The sequence below is a fragment of the Podarcis liolepis genome (genome assembly GCF_965112155.1).
Source record: "Podarcis liolepis genome assembly, chromosome: 2".
NCBI lineage: Eukaryota > Metazoa > Chordata > Lepidosauria > Squamata > Lacertidae > Podarcis > Podarcis liolepis.
The window spans coordinates 125,873,603-125,900,694 of NC_139555.1; the positions used below are offsets into that span (position 1 = coordinate 125,873,603).

General features: G+C 48.1%; 2 protein-coding genes across 5 annotated transcripts; both read left to right on the forward strand.

Annotated features, from left to right (window-relative positions):
• Positions 1 to 5,532: 5,532 nt before the first annotated feature.
• LOC310700339 (zinc finger protein 213-like) lies at positions 5,533 to 17,588 on the forward strand. Of its 4 annotated transcripts, none has more exons than XR_014522572.1 (7): positions 5,549 to 5,701; positions 7,740 to 8,353; positions 9,561 to 9,690; positions 10,958 to 11,043; positions 12,277 to 12,403; positions 13,863 to 15,024; positions 15,276 to 17,588. XR_014522572.1 is itself a non-coding variant. In XM_083489638.1 (6 exons), exons 2-6 carry the CDS (start codon positions 7,937 to 7,939, stop codon positions 14,801 to 14,803), a joined length of 1,701 nt encoding a protein of 566 aa, XP_083345764.1. In that variant the 5' UTR covers positions 5,533 to 5,701; positions 7,740 to 7,936; the 3' UTR covers positions 14,804 to 17,588. The 4 variants fall into 4 exon arrangements, 2 of the variants coding, with proteins under 2 accessions (XP_083345764.1, XP_083345765.1); XR_014522573.1 differs by having other exon boundaries at positions 5,554 to 5,660; XM_083489638.1 differs by having other exon boundaries at positions 5,533 to 5,701; positions 13,863 to 17,588.
• Positions 17,589 to 18,118: 530 nt separating this feature from the next.
• LOC310700338 (vomeronasal type-2 receptor 26-like) lies at positions 18,119 to 26,845 on the forward strand. The gene is made up of 6 exons (XM_083489637.1): positions 18,119 to 18,231; positions 20,655 to 20,949; positions 21,048 to 21,857; positions 23,411 to 23,638; positions 24,054 to 24,180; positions 25,028 to 26,845. The coding sequence occupies exons 2-6, from the start codon at positions 20,785 to 20,787 to the stop codon at positions 25,924 to 25,926; spliced, it is 2,229 nt and encodes a 742-aa protein (XP_083345763.1). The 5' UTR covers positions 18,119 to 18,231; positions 20,655 to 20,784; the 3' UTR covers positions 25,927 to 26,845.
• Positions 26,846 to 27,092: the final 247 nt, after the last annotated feature.

Here is a 27,092-nt window from a genome sequence, read left to right on the forward strand (position 1 = left end):
TCCATGCTGAATCCACTCCCATATGCAAGTTCTTTGTGATCCTGATTGTCTTCTGTCTGGGATCATCAGGGTTGACATAGCAGCTGGGCAGGGCTCCTGTGGATGTGCTGGTATGCTGAAGGGATTATGGCTGACCAGAACCAAGCCACCCCCCTTTGATAGTCCTTGTCACATGGAGTAAAATAAAAATGGAACAGTGCAAATCCGATGTATGGTTGATTTTTCTATGAATTTATAACAGAAATGTGGCGTATGTAATGTGTGAGTGTGAGTGTGTGTGAAGTTTGTACAAACAGAATGATTGGGGTGGGGGGGTTCCTGCTACAATAATAAGCAATAATTGATAAAGGCTAATTGGACAATTAAGCAAAAAAAAGTCATAAAAAAGCAGGAACAAATGTTATTAGCTTATAAAGAATGAGCCCCCAAACACCACAAACTGAATCTGTACAGAATTAAAAATTCTGTTTGTTCTTTTTCTTTTTTGGAGTAATTTTTATTAGAATTTGAAAAGGGCGTGAGAAGGAATAAAGGGGGAAAGGGAAGAGAAACAGGGAGGAAAGGGAAAGGAAAGAAAGAGAATAAAGAACTTGCGATTCTTCATCTGTCAGGTGTATATAAACATTATTCAACTCATCCACTCCAATGTAACGCCCAACTAAACTACTTTCGATAAACCAACATTATAAAGATTATTTTGGTTTTTGGACAGGGGGACATTTTTTAAATGCACTTTAACGCACTCTGTGAGCACAGCCTGTCCCACAAGCTGCTTCAGATGAGATTCCTGCATTGCAAGGGGGTTGGACTAGATGACCCTCAAGGTCCCTTCCAGCTCTTAAGATTCTATGATGCCCCACAAGGTGGTTAAGTTAGTTTCTTGTTTCCTACATTGGTGGCTGATGCTCCGTCCCTTTCCCCCAGAGTCTGTCAGCTACTAGAAAAGGTAGTAATCCCGGGTTTGTGAGATTTGAGTAAGGTCTGTGATTAATAAAGCCAAGGTTACATCTGACACAGGACCACCTCCATGTTTTCCAGCCCCAAAGCGTCGGGGGGGATTTTGGTCAAGGAGTTGTTGGGCCACGGATTTGTGTAGTATCGTCACTGCCAGAGACTTGTATGGTGTTGTGGATTGTGGTTACATGGGTGTAGCAGGAACCCCCCCACCCCAATCATTCTGTTTGTACAAACTTCACACACACTCACACACTACATACGCCAAATTTCTGTTATAAATTCATAGAAAAATCAACCATACATCGGATTTCCACTGTTCCATTTTATTTTACTCCATGTGACAAGGACTATCAAAGGGGGGTGGCTTGGTTCTGGTCAGCCATAATCCCTTCACCATCCCAGCACATCCACAGGAGCCCTGCCCAGTTGCTATGCCAACCCTGATGGTCCTAGACAGAAGACCATCAAGATCACAAAGAACTTGCATATGGGAGTGGGTTCAGCATGGACTGAAACAAAGGACAATGATCAGCTCTTCCCTCTGGGGGCAGGAAACTGCCAACCCCCCTTTGTCCTCTGGAAATTACTCATGGGAGGGGGAAAGGAGGAACCAGCCAGGTGACAGGACACTCAGGTTACCAGCACAACTCCTCCCTCAACCCCTCCTTTCTGTAATGTATGCATGATGTTTCTGGGGGTGGGCTTGAGCTAGAGGAGGGGAATTTCAAAAGTTTTTATAAGGTCTAGCACACTATCTTTCTGGGTCTTTCCCCTCTCTTGCAAGTGAGGGGAACACCCTGTTGCAACAGTTCAATAAAGGCCAAGCCTACAGGCTGCTGTTTTGCTCCAAGTTATCCTGGTTGGTGTCTTTGTTTTTGTCCAAGGGAGCCCTCGGATTTTTCCGGTAACAATGGGCAACCATTTTGTTCCCTCTGTGTGCTGAGGGGATTCAAGGAGGTTCCCTCAAACCGTGGTCGTCATGGAGGTTATTGAGTCAATTTTCTTCAGAAACAAAAAAAAAAAAAAAAAAGGGGGGGGGGAGATGAGGAGCCTGGAGAGGAATCCTGGAGAGTTTCCAGAGATGTTTCTGTGGAGAAAAGGTGGGACACACTTTTCCTCAGAACCGGCAGGGATCAATATATGATCAACCTGGGCAGAGACAAGGGAGCCTCCCTCCATCTGAGGAGTTTCCCACTCTTTTTCCTGAAGGTGGCAGAATGTCTGGGTCAAAAACAAAAAAACGGTTTCTGTGAGGAAAGCCCCCTCTCCATGTCTCCTGAAAGCCTTGCGGACACAAGATACCCTCGCCTAGGGGGCTGCCGTCAGATGAACAGCTAAATACGAATCCCCTCAGGAGTTTCAGTAATGTGAGGATTCGAAGGCTTCCGGCCCCCTCCAGTAATAATTTATAATTTATTATTTATACCCCGCCCATCTGGCTTGGTCTCCCCAGGCACCCTGGGCGGCTTCCAACAAAGTATTAAAATACAGTGGTCTGTTACACATTAAAAGCTTCCCCAAACAGGGCTGCCTTCAGATGTCTTCTAAAAGTCTGTTGGTTGTTCTTCTCTTTGACATCTGGTGGGAGGGCATTCCACAGGGTGGGTGCCACTACCGAGAAGGCCCTCTGCCTGGTTTCCTGTAACTTGGCTTCTCGCAGTGAGGGAACCGCCAGAAGGCCCATGGCGCTGGACCTCAGTGTCTGGGCTTGAGCGATGGGGGGGGGGCTCCTTCAGGTATACTGGACCGAGGCAGTTTAGGGCTTTAAAGGTCAGCACCAACACCTTGAACTGTGTTCGGAAACATACTGGGAGCCAATGTAGATCTTTCAAGACTTGGTGTTATGTGGTCTCAGCGGCCGCTCCCAGTCACCAGGGAAGCCCCTTGCGATGGACATTTGTGGGAGCGCTTACAAGGGCATATGGCTTCCTTAATAGCTACGGTGGAAATTAAACTTGAGGTTTTAGGGACTCCTCGATGTTAGGATATTTCCGTTCCACCTTAAAAGGGAGCAGGCTTTGTGAGTCACAGAGTCTGCGCATGTTCTATTCACAGGATGTTTATGCTTGCTGTTTCCTTTCGTTTTCTCAGTCGGGTCAGAGACGCTGACAAAGAACGGTCATGTTTTTCTTTGTTCTGTTATACGCTAAATAAAGTCTGTAAAATATGCTCTTCTGCGGTGCAAGCTTTTGGCTGTGTTTCTGCTGATAAACATTGTGCACAAGCCTGGAATGTGGCAATCTATTTCCAGACCGGCTTCGTGTCGCTAACTGCTGGATCTGCCTGTCTACGGGAGATCGATGGACGTCCGACAGCCAGCTTGGGGCCATGATGGACAATATCTCCCTGGCAGTTACCCAACACTCACTCCCCCCCCCTTTTTTTGAGGGAATCCAACAAAATAACCTCCAGGAGATTCCCTCAAACCTTGGTCAACATGGAGATTATTTTGTCAGTTTCACAAACAAACAAACAAACAAACAAACAAACAAACATGAATTGGGTGATGAATCTGGTGGGGAATCCTGGAGAGCAGGATTGGACCAAATGAGGCCCCTTCCAACTATGATTCTGTGCGTGCATAATATATAACACAGATGCGATTTCTGCATTGCAGGGGGTTGGACTAGATGACCCTTGGGACGTCTTCCGTCTCCACACGATTTTGTATTGTGTATGAACCTCAAGGACGAAGTGGCTCAACGACGGCCCCCCATCAAGGCCGCTTCAGTCTTTGGGCTCCAGAAGAAGGGGATCTCCCCTTGCCTTTCTGGAATCCAGCTGATCGTCAGCCCAAAGGCATCTAGGCCTGGGTGGACCCAAGTGGGCAGCTGCTATTAACAACAATTTCCTTTGCTTTCCTGTAACTGCTTCCCCTCCCATATAGCAAAAGTTTTAGGAAGAAGGCTTCATTATGGCTTCCTGAACCACAAAACTGCCCCAGTAGCAGATAAGAACCAGTCGGCTTTGCAAACGCAGCAGATGTGACATTTAGGGTCTGGAAAGTACGGATCTGGAAAGTGCCATAATAATAATAATAATAATAATAATAATAATAATACAGTCGTGCCCTGCAAGACGAATGCCTCGCAAGACGAAAAACTCGCTAGACGAAAGGGGTTTGCGGTTTTTGAGCTGCTTTGCAAGACGAATTTCCCTATGGGCTTGCTTCGCAAGACGAAAACGTCTTGCGTTTTTTGCAAGTTTGTTTCCTTTTTCTTAACACCGTTAATACAGTTGCGACTTGACTTCGAGGAGCAACTCATAGAACGCGGTGTCGTAGCCTTTTTTGAGGTTTTTGGTGATTTTTGAAGCTTTTCCAAAACTTCCGACACCGTGCTTTGCAAGACGAAAAATTCGCTAGACGAAAAAACTCGCGGAACGAATTAATTTCGTCTTGCGAGGCACCACTGTAATTTATTTATATCCAGCCCATCTGGCTGGGTTTCTCCAGCCACTCTGGGATGCTCACAACAGAATATTAAAAACACGGTAAAACATCAAACATTAAAAACTTCCCAGTAGACAGGCCCTTGTTTTCCAGGGACAGTCCCTGATTTAGAGAAGCCTTCCCGGTTTCTGATTTGATCCCAGAGCCATCCTTAGGACATCCGTGTTTCCATGGGAGGAATGTTGGAGGGGATGGAGTTATTTGACCCCTGAGCCATCTGAAGGCAATCCTGTATAGGGAAGATTTTTCTTTAAAATGTTTTATTGTGTTTTTATATATCTTGGAAGCCACCCAGAGTGGCTGGGGCAACCCACTCAGAGGAGAGGGGGTGTAAATAGTAAAATGACCAGGATGATTAGGATGTGCCTCTTTTCATCGGAGAAACGTTGGAGGGGAACAAAATACGAGAGGGCCCCCATAAACCAGAAGAAGGCCAACTAGACTGCAGCATTTCCCAACCTTGGGTCTGTTTTTTCCCCAGACTACAATTCCCATCATCCCTGACCACCGGTCTTGCTAGCTAGGGATGATGAGAGTTGTAGTCCAAAAACAGCTTGTGATGACCTCGGGTTGGGAAACACCGAACTAGAGCTTAGCATTCGAGACTTTGGCCGATTAGGAAGGTTATGGGGATGTCGGGCATGAGATCTGGGATCTTGCCAAGATCTGCTTCCCCCCACCCCCAATCCTTGGGGCGCAGGATTTGCGGATTCATCCCCAAAGAGGCATCTTTCAAGAAACTGGATTCCTTTCCCAGCTCACTTCAGGGGGCTCAACCTCTGGGGGCTTCACGTCACGGGGCTGCTCTTTTAGGGGGAAAGAGCCCCAAGTGCGTTTCTGCAGCCGCGGTGGACCCCTTAGCGTGGAGGGGTGGGGGGTGGCAGCAGGCAGAGGGAGAGGGTGCGTGGGTGGGCTTCTGTATGCAAGACCCTGGAGAGAAGGAGAGCCCTTCTGCCGCGTCCCCAGCTGCAAAGTCCTCTTGCGGCTGCTCTCCGGGCTTTTGCAAAGGGATCCCGGGGGTGGGTGGGGGGCGATGGGGAGGGAGGCCCTCTCTGTGTGGGTCCGCGGCGAGGAAGGGGTTAAAGCGAGCGAGGCTGGGTTCCTGGAGAGGCGTGCAAGGAGGAGGAGGGGAGGGGGCACGGGAGGGAAGGAGGGGGGGCGGGTGGCTGCGCGGCGCACAGAGCATCCAACGAGCCTGGGGTTTTTCTCCCCTCCTCCCACCACCACCGGGACCCCCCAGCCACCCACTCAGGTTGGCTCTTCCTCCAAGCTGGGGGTGGGAGTGGGGAGCAGGTGAGTGGCAAATTCATTTGGGGGCGGGCTGCAAAGGTGGGGGTAGGGAGAAGAGGGAAAAGGCTCAGCAGCGGGTGGAGACAAAAGGAGGGAGGGGTACCAGGCGCTTGGCTGGGGAGAAAGGGTGGGGGAGATCTTCTCCCCGCTCCCCCCCCCCGTCCCACTCCAGTTATTCCCTTCCTCCAAAAAGAGGTGGGCTGCTCTGGCCCGCCCTCTCCCACCTCCTCTCCCGGCTGCCAGCGTCAGAACAAAAGATTTGCACTGGAACCAGTATCAAACCAGTTTGCATTAGGAGGAGAGAAATAGGTGTTGGGGGAGCTCAAGGGCAGGGAGGGGCTAGGGCAGAACTAAGGGGTCTCCCTCTCGCTGTGGGGTTGGCAAGCCGAAAGCTGGTTTTAGCCTCCTTTGTTGCTGATTGGTCTTGTTCATTCACAGTTTGTTTTTTTCTCTCTCCAAAGAGGACCCACGCAGGCCTCCCGTCCCAAGTTTTAAACCTTTCAACTGCCCCTGGGGTAGGTCAAGAGTGTGGGATGGTGCCAGATTCATGACCGAGTGGGTTCTGGGATTTGTAGTTCAGTGAGGGGGTAAACTATAGTTTCCATGATTCTTTTGGGGGGGGAGCCAAGTGGTACCTGGATGGCTTAAAAAGAGGATTACTGTAGACAGATTCAAAGTGGAGAGGCTACCAATTGTTGTTGCTGTTTAGTCGTGTCCGACTCTTCGTGACCCCCTGGACCAGATCATGCCAGGCACTCCTGTCTTCCACTGCCTCCCGTAGTTTGGTCAAACTCATGCTGGTAGCTTCGCAAACACTATCCAACCATCTTGTCCTCTGTCCTCCCCTTCTCCTTGTGCCCTCCATCTTCCCCAACACCAGGGTCTTTTCCAGGGAGTCTTCTCTTCTCATGAGGTGGCCAAAGTATTGGCGCCTCAGCTTCAGGATCTGTCCTTCCAGTGAGCACTCAGGGCTGATTTCCTGCAGAATGGATAGGTTTGATCTTCTTGCAGACCATGGGACTCTCAAGAGTCTCCTCCAGCACCATAATTCAAAAGCATCAATTCTTTGGCGAGCAGCCTTCTTTGTGGTCCAGCTCTCACTTCCATACATCACTACTGGGAAAACCATAGCTTTAACTATATGGACCTTTGTCGGCAAGGTGATGTTTCTTCTTTTTAAGATGCTGTCTAGGTTTGTCATCGCTTTTCTCCCAAGAAGCAGGCGTCTTTTAATTTCGTGATTGCTGTCACCATCTGCAGTGATCATGGAGCCCAAGAAACTAAAATCTCTCACTGCCTCCATTTCTTCCCCTTCTATTTGTCAGAGGCGATGGCACCATTGGCCATGATGTCCCTTGATTTCCAGACCCTTGATCATCATGGTCGACCTCCTCTGCACACGTTCCTGCTTGTCAACATCCTTTTTAAATTATGCTGCCCGGAACTGTACATAGTACTCCAGGTGTCATCTGACCAAGACAGAATAGAGTGGTACTATGGCTTCCCTTGATCTGGACACTATACTTCTGTTGATACAGCCTAGAAGAGCTGTAACCCCCCCCCCCGCCTCATCACACTGTTGACTCATGTTAAGCTTGCAGTCCACTAAGACCCCTAGATTCTTTTGACATGTATTACTAGTAAGCCAGGTGTCCCCAATCTCGTATTTCTGTAGTTGTTATTCTTGCCTAAGTGTAAGAACCTTGAATCCCGATTCCGCCTTCTTCAGTGATAGCCACCTCTCCCAATGTGATGACATCTCCAAATTTGATGAACTTCCCCTCAATTCCTTTGTCCAAGTCATTTATAAAGATGTTGAACAACAACGGGCCCAGGACAGAACCCTGCTTCTCCCCAATTGTCACTTTCCCCCAGGATGACGAGGAACCACCAATGAGTATTCTTTGGGTTCAGTCAGTCAACCAGCTACAAATCCACCTAACAGTTACCTCATCCAGCCTACATTTTACCAACTTCTCCGCAGGAATATCATGGGGGGACTTTGTCTTGGCTGCTTATAAGTCTCTGCCGTCTTTTACAGGTCCCGGACGGGGGTCACCCTTCGCTCCTAGCAAAGCATCTTTCGCTTAGGCGTGTGCAAGAGGGGGGCTTGCAGACTTTGCCGGACATCGACGCCCTCTCCTCCAACGCCAATCAAATTCCGGCAGCCTTTGGTTTGGGAACAAAATTCTCCAAGGAGCAAGGCAATCCTTGGATTCCTTCTGGGAACTTTGGGAGATGGAAAAGCCAGACTCAGCGGCTCCCAGGGGAGGAAAGGACCCCCACGTCACCCAGACTGGGAGCACTGGGGAGGTCTGGGAAAGGAACGTGCAGCAGATCTTGGGCGAGGGCAATGCCAGCTCAGACGTCCAGCGCCAACACTTCCGGGCGTTTTGCTACCAGGAGGCCGAGGGCCCCCGCGAGGTCTGCAGCCGCCTCCACCACCTCTACCGCCAGTGGCTGAAGCCGGAAAAGCACTCGAAGGCCCAGATGCTGGACCTGGTGGTCTTGGAGCAGTTCCTGACTATCCTCCCCCCGGAGATGGAGAACTGGGTCAGGGAGTGCGGAGCGGAGACCAGTTCCCAGGCGGTGGCCCTGGCAGAAGGCTTCCTCCTGAGCCAGGCAGAAGAGAAGAGGCAGGAAGAAAAGGAGCAGGTGAGAGCGCTTTCTTTAAATCATGGGAGTTGGGAAGGAGCCAGAGTCCAACCCCCTGGAATTCTTCCCCCCGCCCGCCCCATTAATTTGTTATAATAAAAGAAAGCAAAGTTTAATAACAGAGGCCAAATAAAGCAAAGCAAAAGCGGAAGGGGTATCTAGAATTAACGAGATAGGAGCAAAATTCAATCAATTAATGTCACAAGTAGCACAAATGGATTCACCTTATCCTGTATGTTATTGCTCCAGTACATTTATATTAGAAGACTCAATTTCTCGATAAAGACATTATATTGTTTTCTGTCCTTTCTGGTTTTTGCCGCATACGTTAGCTTAACCATGCACACTGTGTTCCTAATTTTCATTATCCACTCTGTTATGGACGGTCTTCTCATTCCGCCACCCCACCCAGATTTCACAAAAATAATAATTCTGGAAGCAGTTAAGAGGTGTTGCATTCATTCCCTGTTCTCTATTGGTTGTTTGTTTAATATGTCTGAATAGCAAAAATTGGGGGATCCATGGGTAAAAATATGGCAAGCTATTACTTGAGTTTCCTTCGCCATATCTTCCTAGAATTTTCTGATTTTGGGGACATGCCCAGAGTATGCACCATATCCCAGCTTTTGTGGCTTTACACCTCCACAAGCAACATTGGTTATTCTGTATATCCAGGTAAGATGTGGTGGTGTTAGGTATAATAAAAATACATACATATGTATGTACATGCATGCATACATAAAACCGCCTGGGTTTCCCCAGCCACTCTGGGCAGCTCCCAACAGAATATTTAAAACACGATAAAACATCAAACATTAAAAACTTCCCTAAACGGGGAAGTTTGCCTCCAGATGTCTTGTAAAAGTCAGATAGTTGTTTATCTCCTTGACATCTGATGGGAGGGCATTCCACAGGGCAGCTGCCACTACCGAGGAGGCCCTCTGCCTGATTCCCTGTAATTTTGCTTCGTGCAGTTAGGGAACTGTCAGAAGGCCCTCGGAGCTGGACCTCAGTGTCCGGGCTGAACGACGCTGTTCCAGTGGAACAAAAGCCTGTAAAATATTTCTTTTAGGGTCACGCTACCTGTTTGCTGAGGAACTCTATGACAAAACCGATTCCAACAGTCGGATGGAACTTCCCATCCAAATCCCTCTTCCTAATCCCTTTTCTCCATTCCCCACTTGAGGATCCGCAAATTTTGTTTCAGGTTCAAGGGGCGAGAAAAGGGGCTCCTTCTTCCCCCAAAGTAGAAAAGGCCCCGCCAGCCAGCAGGAAGAGGCAGCTGTTCCGGGGAGCCACTCCAGGGGGCGCTGGAGGGGATGCATCTACCTTGCTGGGTAAGGAGGAATTGGGAGCACATTCTGGCTTGATCTTGGTCTCTCGAGGGGGTTGCCTAGAATCGGGACGTTGCTTTTTAGGACATAAGAAGAGTTACTGCCTCGTAGCCAGACCTCCTTTGCAGGGTTGTTGTGAGGATAAAATGGGAAGGTGGGTATGTAAGAATAGCCTTGCTAGATCAGGTCAGTGGCCCACATAATGAACCATCCCCCCCCCCGATGCCCCAATGGGAAACTTGCAGACTTTTAAGTTTCCCTTCCATCAGTGGTGAAAGGGTGGGGAGGTGGGAGTTTTGCCCTCGTCTCCAGCCCTTTTTAAAACCGGGGTGGGGGGTGGGAATCCAAGTTTTTTTTGTATAATTGTATTATTATTATTATTGGGACGTGGGTGGCGCTGTGGGTTAAACCACAGAGCCTAGGACTTGCTGATCAGAAGGTCGGTGGTTTGAATCCCCGTGATGGGGTGAGCTACCGTTGCTCGGTCCCTGCTCCTGCCAACCTAGCAGTTCGAAAGAACGTCAAAGTGCAAGTAGATAAATAGGTACCGCTCCGGCGGGAAGGTAAACGGCGTTTCCGTGCGCTGCTCTGGTTTGCTAGAAGCGGCTTAGTCATGCTGGCCACATGACCCGGAAGCTGTACGCCGGCTCCCTGGGCCATTAAAGCGAGATGAGCGCCGCAACCCCAGAGTCGGTCACGACTGGACGTAATGATCAGGGGTCCCTTTACCCTTTACCTTTATTATTATTATTATTATTAATTGAATTTATATACTGCCCTATACCCGGGGGTCTCAGAGCAGTTCACAGAATAAAATCAAGATATAAAACCACAAAATACCTACTAAAAATCAAAACAACAACCCAATAGCCCCTCCCACCACAAAAACACACACATTCTAAAAGGGCATAGGCTGTCAATCGGATCAACCAAAGGCCTGGTTAAAAAGGAACGTTTTTGCCTGCCGCCTAAAGGCGTATAATGAAGGTGCCAGGTGAACTTCCCTGGGGAGAGCATTCCACAGACAGGGAGCCACTACAGAGAAGGCCCCGTTCTCGTGTTGCCACCCTCCAGACCTCTCAAGGAGGGGGCACACGAAGGAGGGGGCACACTTTAACTTTTCACAGTCAGAATTTGAGAAAAAAGTGTGGCTTATATTTGGGCCAATATGGTAACTAAGCCCCAGGCAGTTCAGGACTGAAAAACAACTGAGGTGGCGGGTGCAGCATCTCGCCTCCTTCCCACTTCCTTCCTTCCTCTTCCTTCACAGGTAGCCAAGCTCCTCTGGCGGATGGTCTCAGCCCTTCCTTAATGTGTGACGGAGCGGAAATGGTTGCTGCACAGTTGCCCGGACAGGTAGGAGCGGAAGAACTGGGGAACTGAGGAAGGAGGGTCAACTTGGGTGCCTCCATCACCTGCACATGTCTGTGGGCCTGAAAGGATGTGTCTCTTAACCCCTATCAAAGGATGTTCCAAAGCTGGGAAGGATCTGAGCATCCCTGAGGGAGCTCTGGATCCTGCAGGGAGAGCCTCCATCCCTCTCAAAGGTTGATCATAGAATTGTGGAGTTGTGGAGTTGGAAGGGAACCAAAGGGTCATCTAGTCCAGTCCCCTGTAACATCATCATCATAATCAATTATTATTTATAGCCCGTCCATCTGGCTGGGTTTCCCCAGCCAGTGTGGTGTAGTGGTTAAGATCAGTGGACTCGTAATCTAGTGAACCGGGTTCGATTCCCCGCTCCTCCACATGCAGCTGCTGGGTGACCTTGGGCTAGTCACACTTCTCTGAAGTCTCTCGGCCCCGCTCACCTCACAGAGTGTTTGTTGTGGGGGAGGAAGGGAAAGGAGAATGTTAGCCGCTTTGAGACTCCTTCGGGTAGTAATAAAGCGGGATATCAAATCAAAACTCTTCTTCTCTTCTTCTTCTTCTTCTTCTTCTTCTTCTTCTTCTTCTTCTTCTCCCAACAGAATATTAAAATCACGATAAAATATCAAACGTTAAAAACTTCCCTAAACAGGGCTGCCTTCAAATGTCTTCTGAAAGTCAGATAGCTGTTTATTTCCTTGACATCTGATGGGAGGGCGTTCCACAGGGTGGGCGCCACAACCGAGAAGACCCTCTGCCTGGTTCCCTGTAACCTTGCTTCTCGCAGGGAGGGAATCACCAGAAGGCCCTTGGAGCTGGACCTCAGCGTCCGGGCAGAACGATGGGGGTGGAGACGCTCCTTCAAGTCTACTGGGCTGAGGCCGTTTAGGGTTTAAAGGTCAGTACCAACACTTTGAATTGTGCTCAGAAACGTACTGGGAACCTTTAGGACCGGTGTTATGTGGTCTTGGCGGCCGCTCCCAGTCACCAGTCTAGCTGCCGCATTCTGGATTAGTTGTAGTTTCCGGGTCACCTTCAAAGGTAGCCCCACGTAGAGCGCATTGCAGTAGCCCAAGCGGTAGATAACTAGAGCATTCACCACTCTGGCGAGACAGTCTGCAGGCAGGTAGGGTCTCAGCCTGCGTACGTAGGGCTCACAGCTCTCTCTTTTTAATTGTTCCATTAGCTGTGATGAGCATTTTCTTTTCCTCTTCTTTCCAGGGCCCGGTGACGTTTGAGGAGGTGGCCGTGTACTTCACAGAGGAGGAGTGGGCTCTGCTGGATCCAGACCAAAGATCCCTGCAGTGGGAGGTCATGGTGGAGAATTATGGGAACTTGGTCTCTCTGGGTAAGGCTCACCTTTCTGCCTGTTAACAGAAGCTATGCAGTGATGGGTCACAGAGGTCAGGCTATCCTGGTCAAGAAACGGCTGTAGCTGTCTTATCCGCTGAAGCTGGTGCAAGGCACTCTTAGCCACTGGGCCTCGGGTGATAAGTGGGGGTACAGTGCCATCCAAAAACAGGCAATGGACCAGTTATCCAGACTTAAGAATGTAAGAAGAGCTGGATCAGGCTGGAAGCCCATGGAATCCAGTGCCCTGTTCTCGCGGTGGCCAACCAGATGCTTATTATGGGAAACTTGCAAGCAGGACATGAACACAAGGGCAACTCTTCCCTCCTGTGGTTTCCAGTAACTGGTACTCTGCAGCATTGCTGCCTCTGATGGAAGCCAGGACATATCCATCATGGCTAGTAGCCATTGATACCTGGAGCTCTCCTTCATGGCATTGTCCAATCATCTTTCTAAGCCATCTAGGTTGGAGGCCATCACGGCCTCCTGTGTGGGGTCAGGCCCATAGTTATGAACCAACCTGGACCCTGCGATCATCATCCTCCGGAGACACTTCTTTGTGTACCATCTCCACGTGAGGTCTGGAGGGTGGCAAAATGAGAACGGGGCCGTTTCTGCAGTGGCTCCCTGTTGTGGAATGCTCTCCTCAGTGAGGCTTGCCTGACACCTTCATTACATGTCTTTAGGCACCAGTCGAAAAACATTTCTCTCCAATCAGGTGTTTGGCTGACTTTTAAAATGTGTTTGTGGGAGGGGAGCTCTTCGTTTTGTTTTTATTTCCTTATGTACTCTGTGTTCTCATTTTTTATTTTTCTGTTGTGAACCACCCTGGTATCTTCCAATAAAGGGCAGTATGCAAATTTAATTTGCCCACAGTGTTGTAAGAGTGGAAGGAAAGCTTTTCTCCTCTCACTTTCTCCATATCTGCGTCTCCGGTATCGCCTCTTACTCGCCTTCTCTCTAAATTAAAAAGTCCCACGTGCTGTAACATTCCCTTAAAGGGAAGTCGCTCCATCCCCATGCCCTTTTCTGAAACTTTTCCAGCTCTACAACATCCTTTTCGAGGTGTGGCAACCGGAACTGTACACAATACTCCAAATGTAGTCGCATCACAGTTTTAAATAAAAAAGTTATGATATAATTGGGATATACAGTAGTACCTTGGTTCTCAAATTTAATCCATTCCGGGAGTTCGTTCGACTCCTGGAATGGTTTGAAAACCAAGGTGTGGCTTCTGATTGGCTGCAGGAACTTCCTGCACTTAATCGGAAACCATGGAAGCTGTGTCGGACGTTCGGCTTCCAAAGAACGTTTGCAAACACTCACTTCTGGGTTTGCGACGTTCGGGAGCCGATTTGTTCGACAACTAAGCCGTTCGACTACCAAGGTACCACTGTAGAAGTGAGTTGGGCTTTTGCTTGGTGGCGTGAGGTTCATTTTCCTCTTTCTCCCTTCAGGTGAAGTGATGGAGAGTGGGATCGTTACCAAACAGCAGAGAAGTGACTTGGAGCCGCGAGAACCCGTTTGCAAGACGGAGGGTGTCTTGCTTGAAGGAGCCAACTTCCACGAAGCTCCGACGCAAGAAAAACATTGGGATGGGAATGAAAGGCAGGCGCTCCCTCCCTTGTGCGCGGAAAGCATGGCGAGCAAGCCCAGCGTCCGAAGGCATCAGAGGACCAACAAGCGGGAGTCCCTCCTGGAATGCTCCGAGTGCGGAAAGGTCTTCAACCGGCGCTACAGCCTCACCAGGCACCAGAGAGTCCACACGGGCGAGAAGTGGTGGATCTGTTCGGTTTGTGGGAAGAGCTTTAGCCAGAGGTACCACCTCACTCGGCACCAGCGAGTCCACACAGGGGAGGAGTGGTGGATCTGCACGGTGTGCGGGAAGAGCTTCCGGTGCAGCAACAGCCGCCTGAGGCACCAAAGGATCCACACGGGTGAAAAGCCGTTCGAGTGCTCCGAGTGCGGGAGGCGCTTCAGCGAGAGCTCCACGCTGTACAAGCACCAGAGGGTCCACACCGGGGAGAAGCCGTACAAATGCCTGGACTGTGGGAAGAGCTTCCGCCAGAAGATCAACCTCACCCGCCACCGGACGGTCCACACGGGGGAGAGGCCGTACCCTTGCGCCGAGTGCGGGAAGAGCTTCAGTCAGAGGGTGAGCCTGACTCTGCACCGCACCATCCACACCGGGGAGAAGCCCTACAAGTGCTCGGAGTGCGGGAAGGGCTTCAGCCAGCGGATCAACCTCACCTCGCACCAGAGGACCCACACAGGGGAAAAACCGTACCAGTGCTCCGAGTGCGGGAAAAGCTTCAGCCGAAGCAACAGCCTCGCTTATCACTTGAAGCACCACATAAATGTTCAGTGCGTCGAACTTGTGCCAGAAGAGAAACCATAGATCAGTGGTAATTATTTTAAAACGGGAGAAACTCTGGGGAATTTTTTAGAAACGCTCAGAACTTGATATGGTGCATTGGTCCTACCATTTAAATGACTTGTGTCTCTGGTGGTCATAGACTCATAGAGTTAGTCCAACCCCCTGCCGTACAGGAATCACAGCAAAAGGACCCCTGACAGGTGGCGTCCCAGGCTCCTTTTAAAAACCTCCAGTGAAGAAGAGTCTACCACCTTCCAAGAAGAAATGTATGCATACAGTGGTACCTCAGGTTACATACACTTCAGGTTACAAGACTCCGCTAACCCAGAAATAGTACCTCGGGTTAAGAACTTTGCTTCAGGATGAGAACAGAAATCGTGCAGCGGCAGGGCGGCAGCAGTGGGAGGCCCCATTAGCTAAGGTGGTGCTTCAGGTTAAGAACAGTTTCAGGTTAAGAACAGACCTCCGGAACGAATTAAGTACTTAACCCGAGGTACCACTGTAATTAGATTAGCTTTCTTAGCCTGTCAGGCCCAACCACAGTGCCAGTGGACCCAACCAGCATGCAAACTGTCCTCTAGATAATGTGTGGGGTTGAGAAATCAGCTGCCCTCAGAGGCTCCATGTTGTCTGGTATTTCATCTTAACATAAAAACATAAGGAGAGTCTTCTGGATTAGGCCAATGGACCATCTAGTCCAGCTTCCTATTCTCACAGGGGCCAATCGGGGGCCCATAGAAAACCCGCAAGCACAAGAGCAACATTCCCCTCCTGTGGTTTCCAGAAACTGGTATTCAGAAGCTGTGCAGGCAGGGCAGAGCCATCCATAGCCCACTCCTCCTTCATGAATTTGTCTAATCCTCTTTTAAAACCATCCAAGTTGGTGGCCGTTCCTGCCTCCGGTGGCAGGGAGTTCCGTGGTTTAATTGTGCGCTGCATGAGGAAGTTCTTTTACCCTCTTACCAGGTTGTGTCCCGGTCTCAGGGTGGGTCACTACAGCGGCACGAGCACCGCACAAAATTAAGAAATGGATCCTTCTTCGGTGAAAGGTGGGACCAAGGTGTGAAAAAGGTGGAGGCTGCTGTTCTGTGATCCCATCCTGTTTGCCTCCTGGTTTCAGTGTGAGCATCCATGACCGCAAGATGGATCCCCTTTGTTACCTGCTTTGCCACATGGGGGCATTTATTTTGCCCTCGTTTTTCATTTACGTTGCTTCGTCACCGCACCAAGGAAGTGAATACCTTTGGGGGCAGAGGTTCAGGGAGTCCTGGGCTGCATGCTGCTTCTCACAGCGGCCAAGCCGAGGTTTGCCCAGGAGTCTTTGGTGGGGGACATTTTCACAAAAACGAGCTACACAATGTCAGCTGGATCATCCCCTTCTCTGTATCTACTTGCTGGACTCTTCAAAGAACTATTTCAATAGCAGAAGCCATGCTGGCACTTCTACAGCAAGACTTGTTCTTCTAATACGTTTGGTTGTTCTATCTTTATTAATGCTTTCCATCAATTTACCCAGAGCAGCTGTTAAGCCTGCAATTTCCTGGATCCCTACATTGCTTCCTGTTGAGGCACCTCCTGTAATCTTCCGTGGAAATCTCATGGATTTTCATGCCACAAATGCACTCCTTCCCCAGCCCATCCCCAATAAGAAAACACGGCCTTGAAGGAGCTCTGCATCTATAGGATCCTCATAGCATGGATCCTTGTAAAGTAAAGATGGCACCCTTTTTTTCTTGGGGGGGGGGGAGTGGATCAGCTGGCTTGAGGGAACACCAAAATTTGCAGCTAAGGACGCAATTAAATTTCCAAACAGTAGCAATCTACTGCACATTTATTCAGAAGCCAGTTAAAACTCTTTAGGTTCAGTGATACCAGCTTTTCAAAGTCGTCAGTCATTTATACCTCCAGTGCCCCACCACCACTCCCTTGCCCATAACCCCACCCTCCTCTTTGGGAAACGCACGACACACCATTTGGGGCCATGGATAGTAGTGGGGTTGGGAGGACCTGAAACATCTAAATTTTGGTCCTGCGATTCAGTGCTGAATGTTGGAGCAGAAGGGATAGGGAATGGAGTGACCTGGGAAAGGGCAGGACTTTGTGGCTGGCTGGAGCCCTGGGTGGAAGCACTCTGTTGCAGCCCTCGCTTTTACCCTGGGGGTTTCTCAGTGCGCCTTCTCAATGAGGACTTTGTGGCTAGGAGGAACCCTGGAAGTCCTGGGAAGGCAGCCATGAGAACCTCAGATAACTGGCAAAGCTCAAAGTCTTTTGGGTTCATGTGCCATCAGACCCGGTGGATCTTCCACTTCAAAACCTTGCACTTCCATCGTTTGCTACACGTGCATCTTTTCGGTTAATTTCTTGGAGATGGAGCAAAACGCTCAGAATCGGTCCCTGTGCATGTTCCATCGCCTAAGGATGTCAAAGCTTTTGTGTTGAGCGTGATGAGAATATTTAGAAAACCGAGGACACTTGATCGTCATTATTTTTTACATGGGGTGGGCAGGCTATTCAAAAACACCTGACCTCTTCTACGGGGAAGGAAAGCGCTCTCTTGTCATTTTTGGCATGCTGTGGACCCTGCTGGAAACTTGCCGTCTTGTCTTCCTGTGACGCTTTTCTCATTTACTGGATTTCTACTCTTAATTAAAACTGCTTGCCTTCTTCTAACTGAGAAACCCGTGTAAGTGTTAGAGCTTGCCTATATCTATCGATCTAATAATCCGATAGCTTCCTAACCTGAGTGGGTGTTATTTTATGGTGGTTTTTTTTGTAGGTTGGGTTAATAAAGCCTTCAAATACATCACCCCTATTTCCTCAGTAGGGTTTTATTTCCTCTCCCTTCATGGTCTCCCAAATGAATCTCCTGATTCCGCAGAGGAACGCCAGCAGACCAAGGATTTAAGTGGGAAAGTGGGCCTTTATTTATACAAGCACAACCTCCTTAAGGATCAGTCACAGAGGCCGGCCCAAGACATTTTGGCACCTGAGGAGAACCACAAAATGGTGTCCACCTGCCAAGGAAGACGGGGTGAGTGAAGATCTATGTTGGAAACAAGGGGGGGGGAACAAAGAGCTACATTGGGAACGAGGGGGAGGGAGAACAGCAGCCCCTCCTGTTCACCAAGAGGCAGCATGGGCAGGATGCCATGGAAGGGGCAGATCAGGCGATGCATCCCTTGGAGGCCAGATCTGCTGCCCCTGCGGATCCTGCCACTTGAAGCGGTTGCAGCCTCTTGCCTCATAGGTGGGCTGGCCCTGGGAGAGGGAATCTGAATGTTGGTGGCAAGTGATGTTTGGCTGGGAGTTTGAAAGCGAAGGTTGAATGTGAATGAGGAGGCAGTTGAGGGCCAGAGCTTGGCGGTTGGTGTCTGGAGTTGGGAGGACCCTGTTGGAAAACGCCCGGGAAGGCCGCCAACTTCCCAAGACACCGGGGCGTCTCTCCGATGGTCACTCTTGGGCTGTAAATCTCCCTCAGTCCAGAGAGACCGGCAGTAAGCGACCCCTCCCTCCTGAGAGGGGCACACTTGTCTTCTGGCATCTCATAGCAGAAGAAAGAGTCAATTAGTAGCTCTAAACTACTTTATTTTACAGTCTATATACAAAGAATCCATCAGCATGTCTGTGCTCTCTCAGCAGCAGTACAGAACAGCATCACACACAGAAGTGAAACTAAACTTCCAACAGTGCTGAGACTTCCTGTCTCACGCTCAGACACTCGCATGATATAAACAAACATAGTGCTACATACTGGAGCAGCACGGGTGGATAAAAATCCTAACAGCCTTGTGTCATGCGAAAGCTTTGGACTCTCTCTCCACCTGGACTCAGGTGTATGTAAAAGGTAAAGGGGCCCCTGACCATTAGGTCCAGTCGTGGCCAACTCTGGGGTTGCTGCGTTCATCTTGCTTTATTGGCCGAGGGAGCCGGCATACAGCTTCCGGGTCATGTGGCCAGCATGACTAAGCCGCTTCTGGTGCACCAGAGCAGCGCACGGAAACGCCGTTTACCTTCCCACCGGAGAGGTACCTATTTATCTACTTGCACTTTGACGTGCTTTCGAACTGCTAGGTTGGCAGGAGCTGGGACCGAGCAACGGGAGCTCACCCCATCGCAGGGATTCGAACCGCCGACCTTCTGATCAGCAAGTCCTAGGCTCTGTGGTTTAACCCACAGCATATATATGTGTAAATCATAGAATTGTAGGGTTGGAAGGAGACCCCAAACGTCATCTAGTCCAAGTCCCTGCAATGCAGGAACCTCAGCTCAAGCATCCATGACAGATGGCCATCCAACCTCTCCTTAAAAACCTCAAAGGAAGGGGAATCCACACCCTTCCCACAAGGGAGACCATTCCACTGATCTTAACTGTTAAAAAAAGGGAACTGTTGTCAGGCTCTTCTAATACTATTGTCAGAAAAGTTCAGGCCAAACTCTCTATCACACACACAAACACATGGCTGATGTCAGACACAGAGTTGCATTTGCTATCCCTCACAAACATATTTTTCTCCAGCTCTGTCACTTCCCATCAAATCACACAACGGCTCCAGGATGCTGCAGAGAGGAGCTTTCTTCCTATTGTAATTACAGAAATCACAGTGATTTTCTATAGCCGAAGCCCAAGAGAGATTTCTGGACGTTGCCCAGGCTTCAGAATCAAGGCCGACATGAGGTTACTCATTGCATCATTCCTGGGGGAAGAATATCTCTGTCGGAGGCAGAGTGAGTCAAGATTTAGAGCAGGTGCAAGTGGGGGAGATGTGTGTGTGATCTTTAAAAGCTCTGAAGTCACCAGTGACCACTAGCTCCATGGGTGATGACACTGCAGCTTTGGTCTTGCATGAGATTCCCTTGCACAAGCTCACAGAAGAGGTGCAGGAGCTACAGCCAGAATGGTATCCCTGCTGTTGCTACTTCTGCTGCTGCTATTGATGCCTCACGGAGTCTTTGGAAACCCCAAGGCAAAATGCCCCCTGAATCTGATCAGGGAAGAAAAGGGAGCGCAGAATTTCTTCCGGCCTGGAGACTTCGTCGTTAGTGGGGTCATCTCTCCAAAACAATTTTTCGATCAGTTTCCATATATCTTTTCTCAGCCCCCATTAACTAGGTTTGATGAGTAAGTAACTGTATTTTGGTGTCTCTTATGCTTCTTTACACACACACACACACACACACACACACACACACACACACACGAGAGAGAGAGCGAGAGAGAGAGAATGAATTCCACTCCCTACTTACTAGGGGAATTGCCCCTATTTCATGACTGGGACCATCATGATGTTGCTGGACTTCATCTCCCTGACTCCTGGTCACTGGCTATGCTGCCGGGGGGGCTGATGGGAATTGGAGTCCTGCAACATATGGAGGGCCACAGGTTTATAACACACCTGTCCTGTTTCCCTTTGTCATCCCTGCTTTGTTGCTTGCTCAAAGGAATCTGATCAGGGATTAAAAGGATGCATTGAGTTGAGGGAAGTACTGGTATATGCCATGACTGGATATGGTGGTGGGGCTGAGCTCTCCATTTCAGCAACTGGGCATCTATGCAAGAAGACAACGAGACCCCCAAAGCGACTGCAACCTTGGCAACAAGGCCCCTACATTTCACGAACCTTCAAAAAAGAATGTCTTCGTTCAGTTTTGATTTTTGAAAGTTGTGTGTTTTTCTGCTGCTTCAATGAAGAGAGTACACCTCACCATTTTTATTCTGAAGTGTGGAATTGATTTTCAACTTGAAACAAGGATATGTCTCTTCTCACCCCTCACTACAAACCTACAAGCTGCCCTTTGGTGATCATATCATAGTTATTTTCATTAAATGGTGAAGAGCAGTTTCACATTGTTTTTATTAATCTGTTTATTGCAGTGTGTCAGATAGACGCTACTGGCACATCTTATCCTTCCTGTTCACCATCCAAGAGATCAACAGAGACTCCAGGATCTTACCCAACATCACCCTGGGCTACAACCTTTATGAGAACTTTTTTGATGCAAGGATGACTTCCGATGTCATGCTAGACCTGCTTTCGGGTGGAGAAAGCAACATCCCAAACTATACCTGTGGAAAAGCGAATAATAACCTGCTGGGTGTTTTTGAAGGGGCCAATTCTGTAATCTCAAAACAGATTTCGACCATGTCAGGCATCTACAAAATCCCACAGGTATGAAGGAGGGCATAAAACCCAATTTTTCTTCAGAGGAGTTAAGATGTTTACCTTGAGAACAAAATAAATCACTAATCTCTCACTTCCTTCACTAGATCAGTTATGGGTTTAATGCTCAGACTCTGGATGATAAATCCCAGTTCCCTTTTGTCTACCGGATGCTCCCCAAAGAAGATACTCAGTCCCAGGGGATTATCAAGCTGCTCCTGCATTTTGGATGGACATGGGTTGGCCTCTTTGCTCCAGACAATGAGAATGGAGAAAGGTTTGTGGGTGCCCTGTCATCTCAGATGATCCTCTGTGGAATCTGTGTTGCCTTCACACATATGCTATCAGAAAGCAATCCATATCGATCACTTGTGCCAAATGTGCCAGTTATGATATGGAGACAAGTCAATGTATTTCTTTACTATGAGAACACTTACACAGGATGGATACCAGTCATGGCCCTACAACAAAGATACCATAAAGAAGCTAAGGCAAGAGTTTGGATCACAACAGATTTTCATGACATCAACTATAATTTACTTATGGGTCCTGAGTTTTTCCATCCCATCCATGGTTCCTTCTCCTTTGTAATGAAGACCAAAAAAAGAAGCATACATGACTACTATACACCATCTTCATACCTCCTGTATTGGTTTTGGAGAAAAGCATTTTATTGCTTATATTTGAAGCATACCTTGTCTGTGAAAGGCCGGACAAAATGCACCGAGAAGGAGAAGCTGGAGACTCTGCCCCGGGAGGAGCTGGAGAGATCCCTCTCCCAAGACAGCTACAGCACTTACTTCCATGTCCAGGCCGTGGCGCAAGCTTTACATGCTGCATGTTCATCGAGATCAAAACGGATGCCGAGGATGAGTGGAACAGACAGTTTGGGGTGTCAAAGTCTACAGCCATGGCAGGTATTTCCTTTCACCTTTTTGAAAACTTCAATCCATCTTCCTGACTGTGGAATAAAATCTAGTACCAGGGCAAATGATTCGTCCTTTTAAATTGATGAGGTTCTTGTGCAGATCAATATTTCTGCCCACCATGGGTATGTCAGAAGAAGACCCTCTCATTTTCCTACGGTTACTCCTTAGTGCTCTGAGAGGAGTCATCTTAGCTGAAGTTGGTGTGTCCTCATCTCCTCCTCTGTCTCTGCTGGCCTTCGGTGAGCAGCTGCAACATGGATGGAGCGGGAACACAAGCCTTCTGGTCACACAGGTCTTCCCCACGATGCTGAGATGTACACTCATTGAGCTTTTTCTATTTTAATCTTTATATACTGCCCTTTATTTTGTGTGTGTGTGTGTGTGTGTGTGTGTGTGTGTGTGTGTGTGTGTATGTGTAAGCACTGGTTGTTTTATAATATATCAACAGAACGCAATTATTAAAAGTGCTGAAAGTTTCAAAACAATACCAACCAACTGTGTATTGGATAAAACAGAAGACAAAAAGAATAGCCACAACAGGGACCTTTTCCACATGCTGGAAATGCTTATTGAAAGCAAAAATGTTAATAATAATAATAATAATAATAATAATAATAATAATAATAATAATAGGAACTTTCTAACTTTGTGTCTAGGGACGCGGGTGGCGCTGTGGGTAAAACCTCAGCGCCTAGGACTTGCCGATCACACGGTCGGCGGTTCGAATCCCTGCGGCGGGGTGCTCTCCCGTCGTTCAATTCCCAGCGCCTGCCAACCTAGCAGTTCGAAAGCACCTCCGGGTGCAAGGAGATAAATAGGGACCGCTTATCAGTGGGAAGGTAAACAGTGTTCCGTGTGCTGTGCTGGCTCGCCAGATGCAGCTTGTCACACTGGCCACGTGACCCGGAAGTGTCTGCGGACAGCGCTGGCTCCCGGCCTATAAAGTGAGATGAGCGCACAACCCTAGAGTCTGGCAAGACTGGTCTGAACGGGCAGGGGTACCTTTACCTTTACCTAACTTTGTGTCTATGTGCAGAAACTAGTACCAGGGGTGCAACGAAGCAGTGACTGTCGCAATTGGCACTGTTTCTGTTCTTCTGCAATGTTTCATTCCACTAAGATGAGAGCCAGTGTGGTGTAGTGGTTAAGAGAGGTAGACTCGTAATCTGGAGAACCGGGTTCGTGTCTCCACTCCTCCACATGCAGCGCTGGGTGACCTTGGGCCAGTCACACTTCTCTGAAGTCTCTCAGCCTCACTCAACACACAGAGTGTTTGTTGTGGGGGAGGAAGGGAAAGGAGATTGTTGGCCGCTTTGAGACTTTCTAGGGTAGTGATAAAGCAGGATATCAATTCCAAACTCCTCCTCCTCCTCCTCCTCTTCTTCTTCAATGTACACTGGGATGGAATGACTGGCTCTCAAACTGATCTAGGTCAGTGATTCCCACTGGGGGTCCCTGTAACCCACCCAGGGAGTCTGTGGCACGATTCACATAACAAAAACACTCTGCCTGCCTGTGACTCCCAGCAACTTTCATTCCAGCTTCACCCCTTCTTAAGAGCAACCCAGTTTTCTAATACCTCCATGGGTGGAATGCATTTGGATGAGAATGGGGAGCTGCCAGGCAACTATGACCTTGTGAACTGGGTGGTGTTTCCCAACGAGTCTCGTGCCAGAGTGAAAGTTGGGAGTATAGAGAGAGAGACACCCATTGACACAAAGTTCACTATCAACTCGGATGCTATTTTGTGGCCCCAGAGGTTTAAGAAGGTAGGGGAAAGTTTTTCTGTATGGCATCTGTTGGTATGTATTAATTTGTGGAATAATTCACACAGGACTTGGACTGCAGTCCTTTGCCCAGTGCAGGGGTGGGAGCTGGCATACAAGGGTGTCCCCCTCATACCGTGAGCCCCAGATCCATGAAGTGGACATGGAATATCCACATTCCATTTTGAAATCTGGAAATTTGGGTTTGACAGTGACACCATATATAGGTATAGAAATGAGGAACAATGAATGTTGAAACAAGCAAGGAAACACACCAAATAGGTTTTTGAGGAACGTGCCAAAAGTCCTGGCAGGGCTAGTGGTCCACGAGATGCTGTTGGGCCCATTCCAGACTCTATCAACCAGTTCCATAGACAGAAATTGTCCCCTTGATGCACCTTCCTCCCTTTGTGTTTAGACTGTGCCTTGCTCCAGATGCACCGAAAGCTGTCTCCCTAGATATTTCAAGGTGATCCAAGAAGGGGAGCCGGTTTGCTGCTATGTTTGTTCTCTGTGTGCGGAAGGGACCATCTCCACCCAGGAAGGTGGGTGACTCCAAGGGAGAGGCCATTTCTTGGGGGAATAGAAAGAGGGCAAAGATGCACTCAGATACATTTTCTGTTGAGATCTGAGAGCAATTTCTTAACAAGCATCTAGGGCTGAATCTAGACATACCAAAAAAGTTTCAGGAAAATGTGTTGTAAACATCATTATGGGAAATCACTCTACAGTGTCATCTGGTGTCACATTTTAAATGCTTTTAAAAAACAACAACCCACTGTAGCTGAGTCACCTTCCGAGTTTGTAATCATCTCCCACAAAACAAAACACCTTAGCTGCCAAAGGTGAAGATATGGAAGCGTGTCTTCACCAGGCAAAGAGGGTGGGAGAATGAAGACAGCAGAGACACCTCTGGAGGGAGGTCATTGCCTCTCAGCTTTACCTACATCCCAGGGGGATGAAAAGTGAGAAAAATCTTGTGTGTCAACTCTATGTCCTTGGAGGAAAGGAGGGGTGCAACAGTGGAAATTAAATATACAGTGGTACCTCCGGTTGGCACAGGATCCGTTCTGGAGCTCCAGTTGGATCCCGAGGAATTTGCAACCGGAGGTGCCTGTTCTGCACATGAGCACAGTGCCGGGAGTGCTTCTGCACATTCATGTGTGGCAAAACCTGGAAAAATACTTGCGGGTTTGCCGCGTGGGTAACTCGAAGGATACACAACCAGAGGAATGCATATCCAGAGATACCATTCTATACACAAATAAAACTAACTCTTTCACATTGTTATTTCCTAACCTCCAGAATATCAGTACCCCCCCCCCGAAGTATTAGAAGCCACGTGGTTATGGATGCAAGGAATACTAAAGCCACTCTTTTTCTCATTTTCAGATGCAACGCACTGTACCAAATGTTCAGAGGATCAGCATCCAAACAAGGACCAAGTTCAATGTCTTCTCAAGATTATCAACTTCCTAGACTACAAAGAGAATTGGGGGATCCTCTTGGCTTCCCTTGCTCTCTTCTTATCCTTAACCACAGGCTTTGTGCTGGCAACCTTCATTAAATACAATGAAACTCCAATAGTCAAAGCCAACAACAGGGACCTCTCCTACATTCTCCTCATCTCCCTCCTTCTCTCATTTTTGTCCTCCCTCCTCTTCATTGGACGGCCAAGGAAAGTGACTTGCCTTCTCCGCCAGACAACCTTCAGCCTCATCTTCTCAGTTGCTGTCTCTTCTGTCTTGGCAAAAACCATCACTGTGGTGTTGGTCTTCTTGGCCACTAAACCTGGGAACAGGGTGAGGAGATGGCTGGGGAAGAGTTTGGCCCACTCCATTGTCATTTCCTGCTCCAGTGTCCAACTTGTCATCTGTTCCATCTGGCTAGGGATCTCTCCTCCATTCCCAGAATTTGACATGAGCTCCCAGCTTGGAGAAATCATTGTCCAATGCAACGAAGGCTCTGTTGCCACGTTTTACAGTTCCCTTGGCTACATGGGGTTCCTTGCTGCCATCTGCTTCACGGTGGCTTTCCTAGCCAGGAAGCTTCCTGGGGCCTTCAATGAAGCCAAGCTAATCACCTTCAGCATGCTGGTCTTCTGCAGTGTTTGGGTGTCCTTTGTGCCCACCTACCTGAGCACCAAGGGGAAATTCATGGTAGCTGTGCAGGTCTTCTCTATCTTGGCTTCCAGTGCTGGGCTTCTGGGCTGCATCTTCATGCCCAAGTGCTACATTATTTTACTGAGGCCTGATCTGAACACAAAGGAGCACCTGACAACAAAAAACTAAAGACAACATTGGATCTGTAATAGGGCGGAACTCTAATAAATAGTTCGAAGCAGTCCCCTGCAGAATTGAACTCTCTTGTTCAGTTGTTGGAAGCCGACAGAGTATCTCCTTCCCCTGTCACCTTCTCAACCATATATTTTATTAGGCTTAATTTGGGAGTAGATCCAGGAGGCTTTGCCCCAAATTGGCCTGGATTGGGTGGGGGAGGAGCTGTGCGCTACCTCTTAGTAGTAAGTGAAATACTTACTAAAATACTTACTAATAAGTACTTCCTACAGCTGAATCTGGACCAGAACCATGGCTTCCTGTTGGGACAAAAACCATTTCTGGGTAGGATCCATTCTACAAATCAGTTATGGTGCAGAAATACGGGTATTTCTAAAATGAAAGAAATAAAGAAAAAAGAATCTGGAAATACCCCGGAATAAATATACTTGTGTTAATTTTTTCTTAGGCATCAGATCTCCCCTCCACCACTGAAAAACGGCCTGTTTTGCCTTCAGAGTGGCAATATTAAGGAGAAAAGTTCGATTATTCAGAGGAGCAAACCCTTCCCTGACAGAATTCCTGGTTTCAATATTTATTTTAACTGTGTAATGCATTTTATTCTGTTTTCATTTTTTGTCTCTTGTAATGGCTTCAGCTACACAAATAAATAATATTCAGATTCATATTCGGATGGGATCCAAAGCCTGTGGCTTTCTATTTTGCTTCTTTTTACACAGCACAATAATTACTTATTTCAAACTTCCATATGTCATACTATTCTGTTCTCTTTGGAGTGGTTCTAATTGTTTAATTATTGTAACATTTTATTGTTGGTTTTTTTAATTATATATTGTAATCCATCCTGGGGCTTTATGACAAAGAGCAAGTGAAAAATCTTAAAGAAATAAATAAAAATATAGAGAGTGTGAAATTATTTGTCCTTCTTTTGGTTTGTATTCAAAGCATCGTCCATCATTTTCAGCAGGCAGTGCTGAGTTGTAGTGTTTCTCTCTTTTTTTTATATAAGATATTTATTAAAGTTTCACAAATTATATAGACAAACACAATAATACAAACAAACACAAACAAAAAACAAGTATAATTTCAAACCCTTATTTTCTTATAACTTACTTCTCCGACCTCCTCATACCTCCCCTTTCTGCATTCCAATTTCAGAT